The sequence below is a fragment of the Chiloscyllium punctatum genome, chromosome 11, assembly GCF_047496795.1.
Source record: "Chiloscyllium punctatum isolate Juve2018m chromosome 11, sChiPun1.3, whole genome shotgun sequence".
Classification (NCBI taxonomy): Eukaryota; Metazoa; Chordata; class Chondrichthyes; order Orectolobiformes; family Hemiscylliidae; genus Chiloscyllium; species Chiloscyllium punctatum.
The window spans coordinates 35,173,973-35,196,340 of record NC_092749.1 but is presented as its reverse complement, the minus strand read 5'-3'; the positions used below and the strand labels follow the sequence as shown (position 1 = coordinate 35,196,340).

At 40.6% G+C, this 22,368-nt stretch overlaps 1 protein-coding gene across 1 annotated transcript in view; it reads left to right on the top strand.

Annotated features, from left to right (window-relative positions):
- LOC140482887 (tetratricopeptide repeat protein 7A-like) overlaps window positions 1-22,368 on the top strand; it is a 361,467-nt gene that overhangs the window by 173,087 nt on the left and 166,012 nt on the right. The window contains exons 13-15 of the mRNA XM_072580610.1: window positions 791-848; window positions 15,112-15,184; window positions 17,306-17,466. Of these exons, the coding sequence (XP_072436711.1) occupies window positions 791-848; window positions 15,112-15,184; window positions 17,306-17,466 (292 nt within the window). The remainder of the gene's footprint in view (window positions 1-790; window positions 849-15,111; window positions 15,185-17,305; window positions 17,467-22,368) is intronic.

The following is a 22,368-nucleotide window of genomic DNA, read 5'->3' as shown; positions in this document are numbered from 1 at the left end:
ATTATATAGGTGGAAAGAAAAGAAATGTACTGTTACACCACACTGCTCATTGTTTTGGGCACAAAAGTAATGCAGTTAAAACAAACAGACTTGAAGTTTTATTGTGTATTTTGCTAGCCCTGTACTTTATAGTCTTTGAAGTACAGGTACGCAATCCTTTATCTGAAACCCTTGAGGCCAGCTGGTTTTCGGAATTCAGAGTATTTTGGATTCCAGAGTAAGTGACAGTTTCTCGGTGAAATAAAAAAAATCTTACCAAATAGCAGATGCACCTGTGAGCACAACAAGCACTGGGCCATGCTGCCACGTCACATCTCTGTGATGTGGGTTGAGTGGGTTTGTAGTTGGGTTAACTGTTTGCACACCAAACAACCTTGTTACGAGAAAAACTTCGGATTTTGGAGCTTTTCAGATTTCGGGGAAAGGATTGTGTACCTGTACTTTTGAAATATAGTCACTGCTTCACACAGTGAACTCCCACAAACAGTAATTTGATGGATATAATCAGATGTAATCTATTTTTGTTCTATTGATTGAAAACTTCTTAATATTAGACTGGAGGGTTAGACTTCATTTTTATGTTTAAGCATAGAATGAGGTTTGAACCCAGAACTTTACGATTCAGAGATGTGTGTGTTACCAACTGAGTAGTGACTTTTTATTGAGTTTAACGCACATTGATAAAAAGAGAAAATGTCTCTAGCTGAGTAAGGCATTTCCATAGTTCACAGAATTTGGTTTTAATTTGAAGTTGATTAATCATTCTAACTCTTGTTTCATTACTGTACAGCTCCTCTAAGGAGCACCCGAGATAAGCTCCACAAGAAAGCATTGAAAGCTCTCAGAAGGTAAGGCTGCATATTTAATTTTACTTCAGAATAAACCAGAATTGAGATTTCAAAAAGCACAATGCTGGCAGATTACTGATTAGGAGAAATTTATATCGACACTGAATAGTTACATTTCATTGATATTAAACTATCAGAACCAATTACAGTAACACTGTAGTGTGGATTTGATGTGTTATTTTCTGCAATGGGCCAAGGAAACTTCTACTCGTTAGTCTTCAACTGCTGCCAAAAATTTGGAAAACTAGACATTAGCTTGTTACACTGACTAGTCTCTGTCCTTTGAATTTAGATGCAGTCTGTCAAGCTGTAGGCGTCAAATACAGCAGTAGTCTGCATTTTTCCAGGTCATAGATTCATAGAGGTGTACAGCATGGAAACAGACTGTTCAGACCAACTTGTCCATGCTGACCAGATATCCTAACTTAACCTGATCTAGTCCCATTTGTCAGCACTTGGCCCATGTCTCTCTAAACCCTTCCTATTCATGTACCCATCCAGATGCCTTCTAAGTGTTGTAGTTGTACCAGCCTATACCACTTCCTTTGGCAGCTCATTCCATACATGCACTGTCTTCTGCGTGAAGAAGTTGCCTCTTGGGTCCCTTTTAAATCTTTCCCCTCCAAGCTCTAAACCTATGCCTTCTAGTTTTGGACTCCCCCATTCTAGGGAAAAGATTTTGCCCCTCATGATTTTATAAATTGCTGTAATGTCACCCCTCAGCCTCCGATGCTCCAGGGAAAACAACCCCAGCCTATTCAGTGTCTCCATATAGCTCAAGGCCTCCAACCCTAACAACCTCCTTGCAAATCTTTTCTGAACTCTTTCAAGTTTCACAACATCCTTCTGACAGGAGGAATACCAGAATTGCACGCAATATTCCAAAAGTTGCCCTAACCAATGTCCTGTACAGCCTCAACATAACCTCCCAACTCTTATACTCAGTGTTCTGTCCAATAAAGGAAAGCATACCAAATGCCTTCTTCACTATCCTATCTACCTGTGACTCCATTTTCAAGGAACCAAGAACCTGCATTCCAAGGTTTGTAAATCTAGAAAGTAGGGAATTGCAGAAGGAGGCCATTCAGGCCATTGGGTGTTCACCAGCTGTCCCAATATGCATTATTACTGAGAAGAATATCACTGCCTTTCCCAACAATCGTACCTTGCACTTGCCTTTCTTCCAGTAATCATCTAAAGAATGGCTCAGTGAATTCCAGACTTAAATCACTCATGTGAAAAAGTTTTTTCTTCCATAATGTTTTATGTACAATTGTGACAATTCATAGATAATAGAGGTGGAATCTTGCACGGGCCTGAACTAAGACACCAATTTCACTCCACGAATATTATTTTGTTTTTGTGTTCCACTACTACATCTCAAGCTGTGTAAGAACTAGCACAGTATGATTGACAGATTAAACCTGCTCATTTGCATAGGGTCAATATTAGGCTCTTTGTTAATATTAGACTATCAGTTGATGTTCTGGCCATGCAGGAAGCCACCGCCAAATGCAGTTCAGAAAAGAAAGAATTGCATTATATTGCCTCTCTCAGGTTCTTTGGATGTCTCAACGTACTTCAGTTGTCAGCAAAGAACTTCTGAAGTGTAATCATCATTGCACTGTAGAATATGCAGCAGGCAATTTACACAGAGCAAGCTCCTGTAAATAGCAAGATGATAATGTTGATTGAGATGTAAATATTGATGAGGGCATCAGGCTTCAGTCCTCTGATTTTTGTTCAGAGTAGTGCAGTGGGATCACTTGTCTCCCCCTGAGAGAAGGGATAGTACCATGGTTTAATGTGCCTTCCGAATCATGATACCTCTGGTGGCACAGCACTCTCCCACTGGAGTATTGCCCCATCTGGTTTTCTGTGGGTTCATTATGCAGGTTTAGAGTGTTTGATTAAAAATTGGGCCAAGTTGAGGAGAGGACCTGGAAGAGGGCCACCAAAGTGAGAAGCAGCATTCAGGTTAAGTGGAATGGAGGTGAAGACTTATAGATAGTCATAGAGATATACAGCATGGAAACAGACCCTTCGGTCCAACCCGTCCATGCTGACCAGATATCCCAACTCAATCTAGTCCCACCTGCCAGCACCCAGCCCATATCCCTCCAAACCTTTCCTATTCATATACCCGTCCAAATGCCTCTTAAATATTGCAATTGTACCAGCCTCCACCACTTCGTCTGGCAGCTCATTCCAGATACGTACCACCCTCTGTGTGAAAAAGTTACCCCTTAGGTCTCTTTTATATCTTTCCCTTCTCAACCTAAATCTATGCCCTCTAGTTATGGACTCCCCGACCCCAAGGAAAAAACTTTGCCTATTTACCCTATCCATGCCCCTCATAATTTTGTAAACCTCGATAAGGTCACCCCTCAGCCTCTGTCGTTCCAGGGAAAACAGCCCCAGCCTGTTCAGTCTCTCCCTATAGCTCAAATCCTCCAACCCTGGCAACATGCTTGTAAATCTTTTCTGAACCCTTTCAAGTTTCACAACATCTTTCCAATAGGAAGAAGACCAGAATTGCACGCAATATTCCAACAGTGGCCTAACCAATGTCCTGTACAGCCGCAACATGACCTCCCAACACCTGTACTCAATACTGTGACCAGTAAAGGGAAGCATACCAAACACCTTCTTCACTATCCTATCTACCTGCGACTCCACTTTCAAGGAGCTATGAACCTACACTCCAAGGTCTGTTTGTTCAGCAACAGTCCCTAGGACCTTAACATTAAGTGTATAAGTCCTGCTAAGACTTGCTTTCCCAAAATGCAGCACCTCACATTTATCTGAATTAAACTCCATCTGCCATTTCTCAGCCCATTGGCCCATCTGGTCAAGATCCTGTTGTAATCTGAGGTAACCCTCTTCGCTGTCCACTACACCTCCAATTTTGGTGTCATCTGCAAACTTACTAACCGTACCTCTTATGCTCGCATCCAAATCATTTACGTAATGACAAAAGGTAGACCACCTAGCACCAATCCTTGTGGCACTCCACTGGTCACAGGCCTCCAGTCTGAAAAACAACCCTCCACCACCACCCTCTATCTTCTACCTTTGAGCCAGTTCTGTATCCAAATGGCTAGTTCTCCCTGTATTCCATGAGATCTAACCTTGCAAATTAGTCTCCAATGGGGAACCTTGTCAATCGCCTTACTGAAGTCCATATAGATCACATCTGCCGCTTTGCCCTCATCAATCTTCTTTGTTACTTCTTCAAAAAACTCAATCAAGTTTGTGAGACATGATTTCCCACGCACAAAGCCATGTTGACTATCCCAAATCAGTCCTTGCCTTTCCAAATACTTGTACATCCTGTCCCTCAGGATTCCCTCCAACAACTTGCCCATCACCGAGGTCAGGCTCACCGGTCTATAGTTCCCTGGCTTGTCTTTACCGCTCTTCTTAAACAGTGGCACCGCGTTTGCCAACCTCCAGTCTTCCGGCACCTCACCTGTGACTATCGATGATACAAATATCTCAGCAAGAGGCCCAGCAATCACTTCTCTAGCTTCCCACAGAGTTCTCGGGTACACCTGATCAGGTCCTGGGGATTTATCCACTTTTACCCATTTCAAGACGTCCAGCACTTCCTCCTCTGTAATCTGGACATTTTGCAAGATGTCACCATCTATTTCCCTGCAGTCTATATCTTCCATCTCCTTTTCCACAGTAAATACTGATGCAAAATATTCATTTAGTATCCCCCCCATTTTCTGCGGCTCCACACAAAGGCTGCTTTGCTGATCTCTGAGGGGCCCTATTCTCTCCCTAGTTACCCTTTTTGTCCTTAATGTATTTGTAAAAACCCTTTGGATTCTCCTTAATTCTATTTGCCAAAGCTATCTCATGTCCCCTTTTTGCCTTCCTGATTTCCCTCTTAAGTATACTCCTACTTCCTTTATACTGTTTTAAGGATTCACGTGATCTATCCTGTCTATATCTGACATATGCTTCCTTCTTTTTCTGAACCAAACCCTCAATTTCTTTAGTCAACCAGCATTCCCCATACCTACCAGCCTTCCCTTTCACCCTAAGAGGAATACACTTTTTCTGAATTCTCGTTATCTCATTTCTGAAGGCTTCCCATTTTCCAGCCGTCTCTTTACCTGCAAACATCTACCTCCTATCAGCTTTCGAAAGTTCTTGCATAATACTGTCAAAGTTGGCCTTTCTCCAATTTAGAACTTCAACTTTTAGATCTGGTTTATCCTTTTCCATCACTATTTTAAAATGAATAGAATTATGGTCGCTGGCCCCAAAGTGCTCCTCCACTGACACCTCAGTCACCTGCCCTGCCTTATTTCCCAAGAGTAGGTCAAGTTTTGCACCTTCTCTAGTAGGTACACCCACATACTGAATCAGAAAGGTGTCTTGTACGCACTTAACAAATTCCTCTCCATCTAAACCTTTAACACGATGGCAGTCCCAGTCTATGTTTGGAAAGTTAAAATCCCTGACCATAACCACCCTATTATTCTTACAGATAGCTGAGATGTTCTTACAAGTTTGTTTCTCAATTTCCCTCTGACCATTTGGGGGTCTATAATAAAATCCCAATAAGGTGACCATCCCTTTCTTATTTCTCAGTTCCACCCAAATAACTTCCCTGGATGTATTTCCATTAATATCCTTCCTTAGCACAGCTGTAATACTATCCCTTATCAAAAACGCCAACCCCCCCTCTCTTGCCTCCCTTTTTGTCCTTCCTGTAGCATTTGTATCCTGGAACATTAAGCTGCCAGTCCTGCCCATACCTGAGCCATGTTTCTGTAATTGCTATGATATCCCAGTCCCATGTTCCTAACCATGCCCAGAGTTCATCTGCCTTCCCTGTTAGACCCCATTGAAATAAATGCAGTTTAATTTATTAGTCCTACCTTGTCCCTGCCTGCCCTGACTGTTTGACTCGCTTCTGTTCTCAACTGTACCAGTCTCAGATTGATCTCTTTCCTCACTATCTCCCCGGGTCCCACCCCCCACCTTACTAGTTTAAATCCTCCCGAGCAGCTCTAGCAAATTTCCCTGCCAATATATTAGTCCTCTTCCAATTTAGGTGCAATCCGTCCTTCTTGAACAGGTCACTTCTACCCCAAATGAGATTCCAATGATCCAAAAATGGGAATCCTTCTCCCATACACCGGCTCTTCAGCCATGCATTCATCTGCTCTATCCTCCTATTCCTGCCCTCACTAGCTTGTAGCACTGGGAGTAATTCTGATATTACTACCCTTGAGGACCCCCTTTTTAAATTTCTGCCTAACTCTCTGCAATCTCACTTCAGAATCTCAACCTTTTCCCTTCCTATATTGTTAGTTCCAGTGAGTACAATGACCTCTTGCTAGCCCCTCTCCCCCGTGAGAACATTCTGCACCCTCTCTGAGACATCCTTGATCCTGGCACCAGGGAAACAACACACCATTCTGCTTTTTCGCTGCTGGCCACAGAAACGTCTGTCTGTCCCTCGGACTACAGAATCCCCTAACACAGTTTATCTCTTGGAAGCCGACGTACCCCTCATTGCATTAGAGCCAGTCTCAATACCAGCAACTTGGCTGTTCGTGCTACATTCCCCTGAGAATCCATCACTCCCTATATTTTCCAAAACAGCATACCTGTTTGAAATGGGTACATCCACAAAAGACACCTGCCCTAGGTGCCTATCTCTCTTACCTTGCCTGGAGTTAACCCATCTATGTGATTGTATCTGAGACTTTCCCCCCCTTCCTATACCTGCCATCCATCACATACTGTTGCTGTTGCAAATTCCTCATCACTTCTATTTGTCTCTCCAACCGATCCACTCGATCTGATAAGATTCGCATCCAACAGCATTTATGGCAGATATAATCTGCAGTAACATTTAAACTCACTTTAAACTCCCACATCTGACAAGAAGTACATATCACTGTACTAAAGGCCTTTTTTACTCCTTCACAATCTACAGACCCAGAAAATAACACCGTCTTATTCCTCAACAAAACACTGCCCCAGGTTAAATTAATAGTTATGGCTTATATTTTAAGTTTAATCAAGAGAATATCTCCAAAAACACATAATCAAGAAAGAACCCACTCTACTCAATACTGCAGCCTTTGTATTGGACAGACTTAAAACAACGCTTAACTTATCTGATTCTGTGGTGTGAACTTCACCCAAATAGGTTCCTCCAAGATTAGTTGTGAAATTCACTGTTTGTTAATTTTCCCAGATGCACGCCAATGTCCAGCGATACATGAATTCAAAACAGCAAAGGCAGTAACTGTGCAGGTTATCTCTCTCTCTCTCTCTCTCTCTCTTCTCCTGCACTGTCTTCACCATGTGCTTCCTTTGTCTGTTCTTCTCCCTTTTAAAACTGCTGTTGCTTTGACTTTTTTTTCCCATGAGAAGAGGCAAGTTGGTAATTAATCTGAGGGGGAACTCGACCAAGGAATGAATTTGTTTTCTGAAGGGAGGTGAGGGAAACGGTTAATGAGCTACAAAAACACCAAGATTGTTACTGTAACAAGAGGAAGGAGTGTGGAGAGATGGCAATGCTATTATTGACAAAAGTTGATGCCTACAAATCCGCCACTTTGTAAGGACTGATGTTGAAGAATGACCAAGTCTGGATGTTGTCCAGATCTTGTTCCATTTAAACATGGATTACTTCAGTATCTGGGGAACATAGAATATAACAGCGCAGTACAGTCCCTTCAGCCTTCGACATTGCGCTGACCTATCAAACCAATCTGAAGCCCATCCCACCTACACTATTCCATGTACATCCATATGCTTGTCCAATGACGACTTAAATGTACTTAAAGTTGGCGAATCTACTACCGTTGCAGGCAAAGCATTTCATACCCCTACTACTACTCTGAGTAAAGAAACTACCTCTGACATCTGTCCTATATCTATCACCCCTCAATTTAAAGCTATGCCCCCTTGTGCTCTCCGTTACCATACTTGGAAAAAGGGAGTTGTGAATGGTGCCAAACATAGTGCAAACATCAGTGAACATCTCCATTTCTGACCTTATGATGAAGGGAAGGTCATTGAAGTAGCTGAAAGTAGTTGGACCTGGGTCATTACTCTGAGGATCTTCTGCAGCGATATCCTAGAGCTGAGATGACTGACCTCCAACAACTACAACCTTCTTCCTTCATGCTAGATATGACTCCAACCAGCAGAGAATTTTCCCGTGATTCCTATTTTGTTAGTGTCAAGGGCTGTCACTCTCTTCTCCCCTCTGGTATTCAGCTCTTTTGTCCGCATTTGAACCAAGGCTGTAATGAGGTCAGGAGCTGAGCAGCCCTGGCAGAACTCAAACTGGGCATCACTGAGCAGGTTATTGCTGAGCAGATGCTGCTTTATGGCACTGTTGATGATAACTTATGCCACTTTGATGATTGAAAGTGGACTGATGGGGCAGTAATTAGCTGGGTTGGATTTGTCCTGCTTTTCATGCACAGGATATCCGTGAGCAAGTTTCTACGTTGTTGGCCAGTTGCCAGTGTTCTAACTATACTGGAATAGCTTGACCAGGGAGAGTGTGCAACCATCAATGAACATCAATGTTTGGCACCATTTATAACTCCTCAGATACTAAAGTAGTCCATATTCAAGTGCAACAAGATCTGAAGCATAAGACTTCAGTACTATTGTTAGAATGTTGCTAGAGCCTGTACCGTTTGCAGTACTTAGTATCTCTGCTGCTGAATGAGGAAATTTCCAGACTTCAGTAATAGGTCTACTGACCAACATTCCAATGAACCTGATTGGTGGGTTGTTTAATGGGAATAGAAAATTATGAAGGAACATCAGGTAAGTAGGTGTGCAAGACTTTGGCAAATGGAGTTTAGAGTGGAAGAGTGCAATAAATGAATGTACATGTGTAGGTAGTCAAAAACCACTAAAACTAGGTATAAAGAGTAATCATTATTGCTAATGAACTGCTACTTTTGTCTAGGTGTGCTGGAAGTAAAAGAAATTGCAGAAGTTATGGTTCAGAAGCTTTCTATCAATAAGAGAGTGACACTGTTCAAATATGTCCTCTATTTTTATAGCATGGCTTATTGCTTATTTCTATCTCTCATCATAATCAAGCACGTAAGCTATCACTGTCAAAGAGTCATAGAGATGTACAGTGTGGAAACAGACCCTTTGGTCCAACATGCCGAACAGATATTCCAACTTAATCTAGTCCCATTTGCCAGCACTTGGCCCATTTCCCTCCAAACCCTTCCTATTCATATACCCATCCAGATGCCTTTTAAATGTTGCAATTGTACCAGCCCCCAACACTTCCTCTGGCAGCTCATTCCATACATGCATCACCGTCTGCATGAAAAAGTTGCCCCTCATGTCCCTTTTGTCTCTTCCCCTCTCACCCTAAGCCTATGCCGTCTAGTTCTGGACTCCTGAAGGAGACCAGTATTCCCATTGTAGCGTTGCAACTTGTTTCCTGGGCTCCTTGTATTCAGTTGCAAGACACAGAACAGTTTACTCCAGATTGTTTTTAATTTCAGATTACCCTTCTGAATTTAATTAGATGGTTGATCAAAAATAGACTTGTAATCTCTGTCACATTGTTCAACTATTCCTAATACAACTTTTAGCTTGCCAATGCCTTTGTACACCTCTTGTTTCACTTAGGAATTACTCAACACACATGACTGTTGCTTTCTGGCTTCTCAAAATGAAGCCTTGACTTCTTTGATATCCCACTTCTGACACCTCTGTTGAATTGGATGCATTTGTTATTGCAGTTACCTAATGCAGGCAGTCAACAATTTGTAGTAATTTTCCAATAGTTTAATAAGCTGCAGTTTAAGTATGGTATGTTAATTAATTTAGCAAATTGTAATTTAGCCATTCTCTAAAATGAAGGTGTCGAGGCAGTGCATTACCGTGCCCCAAATGTCTTGCAATCTTTCTTTTATGGTCTTTGGTAGCTGCAGTCTTTGTACTTTCCTTGGATGCATGTAGGGGAACTGCTGGTCTTACCTCAAGAAGATGGCTGCTCATCCCCCGGAACTTTTTCTGACTGTCCCACCCTACCTATCCTTGTTGATTTACCTTGTAACGGTGCTGAGCCATTTAAGCTATGTCAACCACCTGTCTAAACCCTCTTAGCAAATGACCATGGACAGCTACTCACAATGCCAGAATGACCGTTGTCTCTTGCCCACCTCCATTTGAAGGTTAGTTTTGATTACTTTTAACTACAATGTCTTATTTTTCAAAATGTCACATTCATAATAGGGTAACGCTGTGCCTGATAAATCTTTGATTCGAGTCCTAAACTTATACCTTTACCTGTGTTTTCTCATACGAAAGATTAGTTTATATTTGCAGTAGGCTGTGACACTGTTAGTGTTAATACTGCAACATTCAGGCTACACAAAAAATACTAAATATGAGACACAGAAAGAATTTCAGTTTTAAAGAGGACTCCAATTTCCAACACAAAACATGGTCTTGAAAATGGTGTTATGTTGCTGCCTCAATGTACTTTCTCACGCAAATGGTAATGGAAATAAGGGATTTACTCCCCTAAAAGGCTATTGATAGTGGAAAGATTGAAATTTTCAAGACACAGATGGACAGATTTTTAGGGTTTAGATCAGAGTGGTGCTGGAAAAGCACAGCAGGTCAGGCAGCATCTGAGGAGCAGGAAAGTGGATGCTTCGGGCAAAAGCCTTTCGTCAGGAATAGAGGCAAGGAGTCTCCAGAGTGGAGAGATAAATGGGAGGGTGGGTGGGGCTGGGGAAAAGGTAGCAAAGAGTACAATCCCTGATGAAGGGCTTTTGCCTGAAATGTCGATTTTCCTGCTCCTCGGATGCTGCCTGGCCTGCTGTGCTTTTCCAGCACCACTCTGATCTAAACTCTGGTTTCCAGCATCTGCAGTCCTCACTTTTGCCAGTGGACAGATTTTTATTTAATTTAGGTTTCACGTGTATATAGTCTTGATATAATTGATGAAACAAGCTCAAGGGTGTGTAAAGCATACCCCTGTTCCTCTAATTTTATTAACAGCACTGTACCCTGGAAAACTGTGAACCTGTCTGTGTGGTTCAGATATCAGGTTACCAATCTTGCCACAGATGGTTGACTTGGTTCCAACCTCCATTACCAAGTATGTTAATTTGGACTTACCTGAGCAGCCTTGACAACTTGCATTGACATAACTTATTTAGATAGTAAAATGTACTTCATTGGAGCATTTTCAAACAAAATTTGACACTAAGCCATATAAAGGCTATAAAGATTTAGTTTGTAAAAATAGGTTTTAAGAAGCTTCTTAATGTAAGAGAGAGAAAAATAAAGAAGTGGAGAGATTTTGCAGGAGGAGGATTCCAGAGCTTTGAGGTGACTCAGCTGAAAAGTTCTGATAATGGCATAATTAAAGTAGGGGGGTGCATAAGAGGACAGAATTGGTGGAGCACAGTGATCCGAGAGCATAGTCATGTAGAGAAGGTTCTAGAAATGAGAAAGGGCAAACCCCATGGTCATTTGAAAATGAGGATAGGAATTTTAGGACTAAGGCATTGACTGAGTAGGAAGCAGTGTAGGTCAACATGTAGAGTGGAGTGTGGTGCACGTTAGGATATAGGACTGAGTATTTTTGATGACTTCAAGTTTATGGAGGATGGAAGTGGAAGTGCTGCTGTGCATTGGAATAGGGAAAGCTGGAAGGCATTGTAACAAAGGCATAGATGAGGGTTTTACCAACAGATGAGCTGAAGCAGGGATGGAGTGACCATTAGATGAAGTGTGGCCAAACATGCAAAGATGAGAATCCGATAAAATAAATTGACTGCTGTATTGAGCCATGAGCCTTAAATTACTAGTATGGTTACTGATGCTGATATCTTCAGTTTAAGTGTGACACAATTTTGAAACCAAGTTCATTGATATGGCATTTGAGATTCTTTGGGTTGGATTCAGTTCAGCTTGTCACAACATGAAACATAATAGCATGACTGACTTAATTATGGGAGACCCTTTAATTATATGAAAGGACCTACCTCAGTCTTCAGGGTGTGGCAAAGCTTTCTGATTAAGTGAGTGGGCAGAAGGGGAGAGGGTGGTACGTGTATGGAATGAGCTGCCAAAGGAAGTGGTGGAGAAGAGTTCAATTGCAAAATTTAAAGACATCTGTATGGGTATTTGAATAGGAAGGGTTTGGAGGGATATGGGGCGGGTGCTAACAGGTGGGACTAGATTGGTTTGGGATATCTGATCAGCATGGGTAAGTTGGACTAAAGGGTCTGTTTCCAGGCTGTACATCTCTGTGACTCTATGACTGTACTGAGTGCCACCATCTGTATCTCAATTAGTCTTGTGATGAACAGTTTGACACTCATTATCATTGAGCCTCCTGTTTTTAGTGGTGGCTTAGAGGTTAATGTGGGTAAGCCTGGCATTCCCCCTCCCCTCAGAAGGTCATCCAGCAAACCCTGCTCAATTTGTCAGGAATTCTATGGGGAAGGTGCCTTGTAATCAGATGTGTTACGCCTGAATGAGCGATCTGGCATTGGGCAGGGTGGGAAGCTGCCGAAAGCTATTTCTCTGCTGTTTTTTCTGAAACCCTTCTCTCTCAATTCCCATCCCACTCATTCATGTTTTATCTGGAATCCTATGAGGTTCCTGGACTTCTACTGCGTGCATTGTCACCATCGCACACTGTTCCTACTAGTGCTGACTTCAGTGAAGAGCTGCCAATTTCTGATTGACTGGCAGTTCTTGATGTGTGGGTTTTCTGCTTCTGGGAGTCTCAATCATGGGGAAGGACTGGCATGGTCATTTCAGTGCTTGAAGGATGTCTTGATTTCGTCAGGCTACCACATGACAGGAGTTCACTGCTGGTTCTCTGAACGGTAATGAGACCCCCTTTGGACTGATAATTACCAGCGTAAAGTATAAATTTATATCATTTAAATCTGGATTGCACTTCACCTCTTTCAATCCTTCATTCTCTCCTTTTGTCATGTCGTTCCTTCATCTGCTCTCATTTCCTATATCATCTATGTTCTCCTCAATAAATACTTACCATTTATTCCTTCTTTATGCACTTGTCCTTCCTCTTTCCATTATTCTTCACTTCCTCCAATTCCTGCTACCTTCTCCTTCTTTCATTCTCTCTGTATCTGACTCCTTCTGTCCCTCTTTAATGATCTCCTTTTCGCTGTTTGACTTTCTCCAGTTTTCTGTCATTGATAATCCAAGCTAATTGTTTCTATTAAGTTTTGTAGATGAGCTGACTCTATTTCAATGGCTTTGGAATGTGTAAGGCACCATTATGTAGAAATTGCTGGAGAAATTGGAGTTAAAGTTATGAGACCTCCTTGATTGCTTCAGATCTCCAGCATCCACAGTTCTTTGTCATATTTGAATGATCAACTTATTTGGATTAAACAGATACTCTGCTTCCTTTTTCTAAAAAAAACTTCAGGATTTCTTTTGGATATTCACAGCTGGATTATAAAGTCTAGATTATAAAAGTAAAGAAGGGTAATTATAGTTATGCAAGGTGTTGGTGAGACTACACTAGGAAAATTGTGTCCACTCCACCAACTTGTCTATGTCCTTCTGGAGTTTTACACTGTCCTCCCCACAGTTTATATTTCTTCCAAGTTTTGTGTAAACCTTGAAGTTACCCTCTGCATATCAAAATATAGATCATTAATATATATCAGGAAAGGCAAGTGTCCTAATACTGATTCTGGGTGCTCCACTACAATCTTTCCTCTAGCCCCAAAAATATCCATTGGCCGTTATTCTCTTTTCCTATCACTCAGCTAATTTTGTACCAATGTTGCTACTGACCCTTTTATTCCATCACCCAGAACATCACCCAGAATAAGTCTGTTGTGTAGCATTGTATCAAGCATCTTCTGAAAGTTCACATGCACCACATCAAAAGCATTAGCCTAACTGAGCCTTTCTGTTACCTCCAGCAAGTTAGTTAAACAGGACACCCCCCTTTAGAAATCCATGCTGATTCTTCCTATCTACCCACCTATTTCTATGTTACTGCTAATTCTATCTCAAAATAGTTGTCTCAAGGAACTTCCACACCACTGATGTTAAGTTGACTGGTCTGTAATTGTAGCCTTTCTTGTAACCTTTCTTGAGCAAGGCTATAATGTTTGTAATTTTCCAGTCTTCTGCCACCACTCTGGGTTTTGGAAAGACTGAAAAATTGTGGCCAGTGCACCAACAATTTCCACTCTCATTTCCTTTAATATCCTTGGAGGCATCTAATCTGGTCCCATTGCTTTGTCAACTTTTGAGGTCAACAGTCTATCCATCACTTCTGCCTTATCAATTTTTAAACCTTCTAGTGCTTGAGTTCCCTCCTCTATCACCATGCCCTGCGTAACGTCTGTTTCTTTGTCAAAGACCATTGCAAAGTATTTATTTAACATCTCAGAATGCCCCCTGCCTCTTGGAATAAGTCCCTTTTTTGGTCCTTAATTGGCCCTATTTTTCCTGATATCACCCGTTTTACTGTTTTTTGGTCATAGAAGACTTCAGGACATCTTCATATCTTGGCTGCCAGCCCTTACCTCATAGTTCCTCTTTGCTTCTCTTATTTGCTTTTTCACTTTCCTCTGAACCTTTAATTGGTTCATAATTTGATTTTCTACCCAACACCCGTCATAAGCATCTTAATTTCTTTAAGGTCACTGGAGGTGTTCCCTTTTATATTGAACGAAAAGCTGCAATAGTAGTGTTCCAACAGAGAGCAGGAAAGGTTTTTAAAAATCTGACATGTGGCTTTTAAAAACAAGAGTACAAAAATGAAGACCCTTTAATAGATTCTGTAATTTTAGGTAAACCTTTTGCTTTCAGTATTTCATATAGCATCTTAGGGGGAATGGATAATAAATTCTTTATTATACTGTTTACAGTTTGTTAACATATACTAATATCTTCTGATATGTTTTGCAAATAGGAATGAGCCAGACAGACAGTTGATTGATTCAAGATTGACAGTATATTTTATGGAATAAAATATGTGTATTTCATGTATATGGAATACTACATTAAGTATAAGATATCAGTAGTCACACTCTTTGATAACCAAAGCAAAATACTTGATATTTTAAAGTGAAAATATAAAGAAACTACATGTAAATGAATTAAATCATCTGTAGAATGCTGTTATGAATTGAATATATTCTTGCTCTTGTCATGTTCTTCATTTAGCATCATAACTTATTAGGGTTTCCCTCATTGTGTTTTCTCATGATAGAGCTCACAGTTTGGATAGTGAAGATCATCGAATTGCTCTATACCTTTCCTTGCAGTTGGCGTTCAACAGGCAGGTAGGTGTCATTGGCATATTATTCCTGTGAACACAATTTCTCTGTTATTAAGCTTTATTTTTAGGTCAATTGGTATTGACAGTTAAAGCACTTGGAAAGCTACGTGTAATGAACAAGTTGCAGTCATAAAGATTTATCTGAACCTTCTAAATAGAAGATTGTTTCACACGTAAATAAAGCTTTCAAGGCAAGCTTGTACATTCATATTCAATTTGCAGTTTTGTAAGAGTTTTAAACCATGATGTTTTTTGTAGTTCAAAAGATTTTATCTTCAGGATAACTGAAATGGGAGGGGTAATGCTGGTGAGAAGAATTTTTTTTTAAAAAACCTCAAGTTTCTTGTTTTAAAATACAAATCAGTTAATTAAACTAACCCACTGATAGTGGCATGAGAAAAGTTTATCATTCAAAGTACAAAACAGTATGGATTTACACAAATCAGAAGCAGTATCATTATGGAGCTGGTAAAAAAAGTACCTGACAAAAATGTTATAAAATGAACTTGGTTTGAGCTGCTTGTTTTGAGGTGTGGTGAATATAAGGTTAGGTTAGGTAAGGCTGAAAGTAGAGATCCATAATGCTATTTGGATGACAACCTGCAAAGTTTTTGAACACTGCTAAAAGCTCTGAAACAAAGTAATATGTTTTGAAGAAGCTGACCATCATCCCCAAGAAAACAATAATGCAGCAACGTAGCATTCCTCACCAAATTTGTAATTGGATAAAAAGACCATATTTCAAGCCGTTAGTTACTGTCGATTCAAAAAGGTCACAAGGGGCTTACACAGGCAGTAAATTTCTAGCAATCGTCTGGGTAATTGGCAGTTTCTTTACTAGGTTACAAACTTGGTCATTTTTCTTCACTTCAGAGCCTATGTCCAAGACAAAGTAGCAGATTGGATGCATAATTGGCTGAGAGACAGGAAACAAAAGGTGATGGTAGAGGAATGCTTGAGTGATTTAAAATCTATTTATAATTCCACAAGCTATTCCACAAGGTGCAGGGCCCATTGCTATTTGTGATGTAAGTTAATGATTAGTACTTATATATAGGGGCTATGATCAAGACCTTTGCAGATGACAAGAAAATTGGCAGGGTTGTAAATACTGAGGAAGATGACCATAAACTGCAGGAGGTTTTAAAGAGACTCATCAGGTCAGCAGATCAGTAGCAAATGGAGTCCTTGAATGCAAGTTTGGCTTCCATGATAGTTTGGACTGTGCACACAACCTTCTGTTGTTTCTTCTGGTCCTGGGCGGAGCAGTTACTGTACCAGGCCGTTATGCACCCAAACAGTATGCTTTTGATGGTGCACCTATAAAAGTTGGTGAGGGTCTTTATGGGCATGCCAAATTTCCTGAGCCACCTGAGGATGAAGAGGTGTGTTGTGCTTTATTAACTGTCACATCTATGTGGGAAGTCCAGAACAGGTTGTTCGTTTTCGTCACTCCTAGGAACTTAATGCTCTCCACCCTCTCAACGTCAGTTCTGTTCATGTAGATGGGGGCATGTTCTCCTTCTTTCTTCTTGAAGCGTGTGCTTGCTTAATGACAATGTTGAACAACTTCGTATTTTTGAATTGGTCATGTTATTAAAAAGAATCTATTGCCTCTTGTAAATTTAACGTAAAAATATCATGTTAATCTATTTATAGTAAAGTTATTTTCATCATCTATTTCCTCCTCCCACTTCCCCCATGCTATACATCAGGTGGCAGCAGAGGTCTTTTTAATCCTCTCCTAATGCCTCTGTAACCAGAGATTATAATAGTGTTCTCATTTTTAATCAAAATGTTATGGGAAGTCAAACTTGAAACCAGATCTTCTAGACCAGAGGGAGGGACACTACCATTGTGCTACATGCCCCTAAAGTTGCTCATTACTGTCTTTATTCCCCCTTGATTGGCTAAATAATTGCCATATTGAAGAATTATTCAGAAACCAATGCATGTGACACTAGAACAGATGAATAAAATTACAAGATTTTTTTTATCTGTAACTGATTAATTGAAAAGCTGGTTTACATAATTCAGAGTTTGACAGTAATAGACCTGGGATTTTCATCTCCTCTGAAAGTGCACTATAGTAAATATTTTTGCTGTGTTTCAATTTCTTTTGCAGATCTCTGAAGCTATTGAACAATTACAAGTGGCACTTAAACTCAGGAATGATGACATGCATTCTCTCCATTTGCTGGCGCTTCTGTTTTCTGCCCAAAAACATTATCAACGTGCTTTAGAGGTCATCAACATGGCAATCAGTGAATATCCAGAAAACTTCAGGTATTAACTCCGAAGTTTATTTGTATATTAGTTGCTTACATTTGATGAGATGTTCAGATATCTATGATTATTATCTTTCCAAATCTCCATCCCAGTACCTATAGGATCAGTTGTGAGAAAGTGTGAGTCATTCAAAAGAAAATTAGATATATTGCTGTAAGATAATATTTGGAAATACAATATATGAATAATTTAAAATATTAGCAAGGTATAATAAACCTACAGAAAATTATCTTGGAACTATCACTGCTAAAAGTCTCCACTGTTGCATATGAGTCTAAAAGTGTCAATAAATATTGATTGAGTGGATATGTACCATCCATAGTGGTGATTTCATGGGGACTGGTGGGGAGAGTAATTAAGGACATTGAAGGGCCAGACCTCAGAACAGCTCTGTCTAATAGTCTCTGTAATAATGTATACCATATCCTTGTGATACGTACATAGTTACAGGGATGCAATAAACTTAATCTTGTTTACTTCAAGTGACTTTTCTAGTTAGACCAGAAATTCTCATCTATGCTAGACCACATGAATACTGGAGGAATATGGACTAGAAGATATTGGTAGCACCATACGTTATATGGTAATTAACATTACCATATCCATCATGATGAGCATCTGAGATGATCTGAAGATTTCCTTAGCTTCTTACTACATGACAATCAGCAGTAGTGATTTCTTTTGCATCTGAAACCGAGCTAGTTACTCATGCAGACTGGAAAGCAGCACTGCAAAGATTATCAGTGGAACTCCAGAGAGAAAACCTTGTGGAAATATTCAACACTGAAGAATTTTTTAAAGAACAACAGAAAGCATTTCAGACCTACTAAGATATGTGCTGGAGCAGCAGGAAACTGCAGCTCTCAGGCAGAGGTGCAGGCTGCACATGAGGTAGTGGTCTGTGGCAGCAGCCCTGAGTCTAGAGATCAAACATTGAGTGAACAGACATCAGGGATTTATGATTCAAAACTAAAATTTCCTTGTAAAAAGGAAACGTTAAACGGCACAGTAAATGAACCAGAAAAGGACAAGCATTTCTTTTTTAAACTGCTCTGATTTGGTGTCGCTGTCATAGTGCAAGGATGCCATAAGGGATAGCGAGCAAAATAAACGTAACAGGGCTGAGACAACAAATTCTGGATCAGAGAGTTGGAGGCATCATAATCAAAAGTGGCTATGTATTTGATAAGTTAAAGACATGAGTAATTCCAGTCTAACAGGGAAAATATTTCTGGGAGACTTCATTAAGTCGGCAAAAGGCAGGAGTTCCTCAATTAAAATTTAGAAAAGTAGAAATCATCCAGTCAAGCTGTGGAAAGAAAATGTGGGAATCTTCCATTAAAGCCACCAAATAATGGGAAAACCTTCTAGTACAGCAGCAAAGCATAGGAGAACAACATAATTGCAAAACAAAAGTCTTTAAAGGAGATAGAATATGTTCGGAGATACATGTTCGGAGATGATATCAGAACCAGCCTTGCCTGGAAGATTTCATTTCAGTTATAAGCTAAATAGAATACAAAGTTGGACATGCTGGAGAAATCAATTCTTGAGCTTTAACATGGCCTCTAAGCTGGGTACTAAGTGGAAAGTTTGACTAAATATATTTGGAATACAGCAGGTGATCACATTGATACAGCATCAAATAAGCATCAGGCACTTTCAAACCAGCATTGAAAGCCTTTGACAAATATTTCAATTTCCAAACAAATAAGATTCTTGAAAAAGAATTCAGGTGAATCAATAGATGATTTCATTAATGATCTGTACAGACTAGTGGAGGGACGCAACTGTGGTGACATAAAGTCAGAATTCGTAAGAGATGGAATTGTTTAAGCATTATTGATGACTCGATGTCAGATTTGTTGAATCCAAAGAAGACCTAACTTTGGAGCAAGCCATTCAAGTGGTGAGTGAAGTACAGATCCTGAAGCATCACAGATCAGAGGAGAAGTTCACATTTGGTACAAATCATCAGAATGCATTCAATTCTTAAGGTACGGAACCACAAAAGATGCATGGTGCAATACAGTGAGTAAGCGATACACTAAAAGACTTTACCAACATCTGTGTTGTGATCAGAGCTGAGCTATCAAACCCAACTGTTTTTATTATAAAACAATCAATCACTTTCAGAAAATGTGCTGAAGCCGGACACAGCAACAGAACAACATGAGACCAAACAATTACCCACGCAATAGAAGTTGAATAATCTCCAGTGGAAGACAGAACCAGAGTTTTCCTAGGGAAAATATGTGACCCTAGCCCAGCATTTTGGCAAGCTGATCATTCCTAATTAAGGGTGCTCCTCAGATGCTGCCTGACCTGCTGTGCTTTTCCAGCACCACACTCTCAAAGCTGATATTTTTGTCAATGGTTACCTCCTGAACTTTGGTTAGACACGGGAGCAAGTGTTACATTTTATCAATGAGCATTGCCTTAGGGAACACATTCTATCACTGCCAGAAACTATATGATCTATGTGGCACAACACAGCAACTCTCCAACAGAAGAGACACCAAATACTAGAAAACCAAAATCTATGTGACAGCCACAAATTCTCACTCTTGTGTAGAAAGATGTGCACTGACCCCAATTTCTTCAACCAATTTTCATTCATTTCTTTTCGCTTTCCTTAGTTTTGATTTTCTTCTCTTTTCCTTCACTAACCTCTTGTCCTGAGCTTGGGTAGCATCAGTGGCAGTGAGTGAGCCCAGCACAGACCTCAGTGATGGTGAGTGAGCCAAGAGTGGACTTGGATAGGCCCCTGCTTACTTTTCCAGGGCGAGCATGGGACCTGACATCAGAATCATGCTATAATGGCTGCATGATGGCAGAGGTGAACATCAGCACGCTAGGCTCCGTGGTGAAAAATGGTGGCTGAGGATTGGTGAGTTGGTTGACTGGGTCCAGTGCTGGCAGCAGTGAAGTGGTGGAGGAGGGCTGGTGGCACAAGCATTGTTGATGATGAGCTGGCTCGGGACTGATGGACCATCCTTAAGCTATATCCTTCCAAGTTTTTGTCTTGATCTTAAATTATTCAAAATGGTGCCGGATCAAGGCAACAGTAGAAAAGCTTTTCATTCCTTTTCTCTGTTCACTGTTTTTCTTACTGTAAAATACACCTGACAATAAAATCATTCATTCATCTCGTTCAAAAGGCAGAAGTGGTTAAACTAGAAAAGGTCGAGGAGCAGCTGGTAGAAGATTATATGATGCTTTGTAAACTCCTGGCAGAACCTAAACAAGAAACTAAATCCCCTGAGATGAATGGCATAGGGATAGCATTACCTATGATTTTCTTACCAACTGCACAGGCCTCCAAGAACCTGTGCAGGGCTGAGCAACTTCTGGACCTGGCAGTCAATGCTGTGATCAGTGTGTCAGTGCTCATTGCCATGTGCAGAATATTGGAGTGGCTGTGTTTGTGCACAGCCAAACAGCTTAGAGGGAATGTTGCAAAGGCATAAGAAATTTGTTTCCGACCTTCAATGTGATGGAAAGCTGTGAGCATTTCACAGCAATCTTCACCATTGCCATTGACACTGGAGAGAGTTCCGATTGGTTTGCAAGGAAACATAGGGAAATAAATAGTGAATAAACAGTTCTTACTTGAGGTAAATGAAATCTCTTCAACTGAACTTGGTGAAATTGCAACATGATGCAGTGAATAATTAGTTACAACAGGTTTAGGTTTGACCCTAAACGCTGAGTTGACTTGGAACAGACTAGTTAAAGCAGAATATCTGACTTCTTTACCTTCCAATAGCAGCAATGGGGATCACACCAAACATGAGTGAATCTTCAAGTAATAAAATGGAGGAAGTGAGCAACTTAATTTCACCAATGATTCAATTACTGAGGGGAGTGAAATTGTCCGGTCTAATCCACAATTTGAAGAAATAGCTGTGTCTACTTCAGCACAGCTCTGCAGTTGGATTGGAAGCAAACAATCCGCTGACGGAAATTGAAAATGTGGTGCAGACATTCCATGGAAGCTACCATTAAGAGACCAGCAGGGGGAGGCACAGTGGTGTTCTTGCTGCACTAATAATTCCGAGATGTACTGGACTGGGAATGTGAGTTCAAATCTACTGGATGGTGGAATTTGAATTCACTAGCAATTTGGAATTAAAAGTCTAATGATTCCATGAAACAATTGTCATTAAAACCCATCTGTTCAGTCATGTCCTTTAGGGAAGGAAAACTGCTGTCTTCATGTATTCTAGATAATACATGACTCGAGACCCACAGGATTTAACTTGCATGAGAAAGACCAAAGAAATAGCTCACACCCAATCTGAGATTCACTCTGGGGTGCATGGCTATGCAGCTATTTGGAATTGAAATAACTGCATGGAGGCCAGTATCCCGTCACAATATCACCCTTTATTTACAAGTGCACAGCACACTGGCTGTTGCCAGCCAGCTCGGAGTCAGTCCTCAACTGAGGAGATTCTCCTGGTTATACCATCTTCCTAATCAACCTGTTCAGAGATGCTATTATACATGTTTGGAGCAGCTGGAACTCTAACTTGGGTCTCTTGGTTCAGGGGTAGAGACATTACTACTGCACTACAAGAGGGCCCCCTGTCCTGGTTATACTTATTGCACAAAGGTGCTGGTAACTGTTTTATCTGCTGTTTACAGGCATCAGAGGTTATTGAGTTCAAATTTCACATCACATGATGGGATTAGAACTACATACCCTGAGCACTGGACTGAGGTTCTGGATTACTAGTCCAGGGAAATTAACATTGCACCATCACCTGCCCCCTGTCCTGGTTATATTGCTCAGCCAAGACTTTCCTGATTGGCCCAGGTTAACAACCCCAATCAAGAACCTCATAGTCAAAGAGATCCATCTGGTTCTGATCACTACAGGAATATTTTACACGT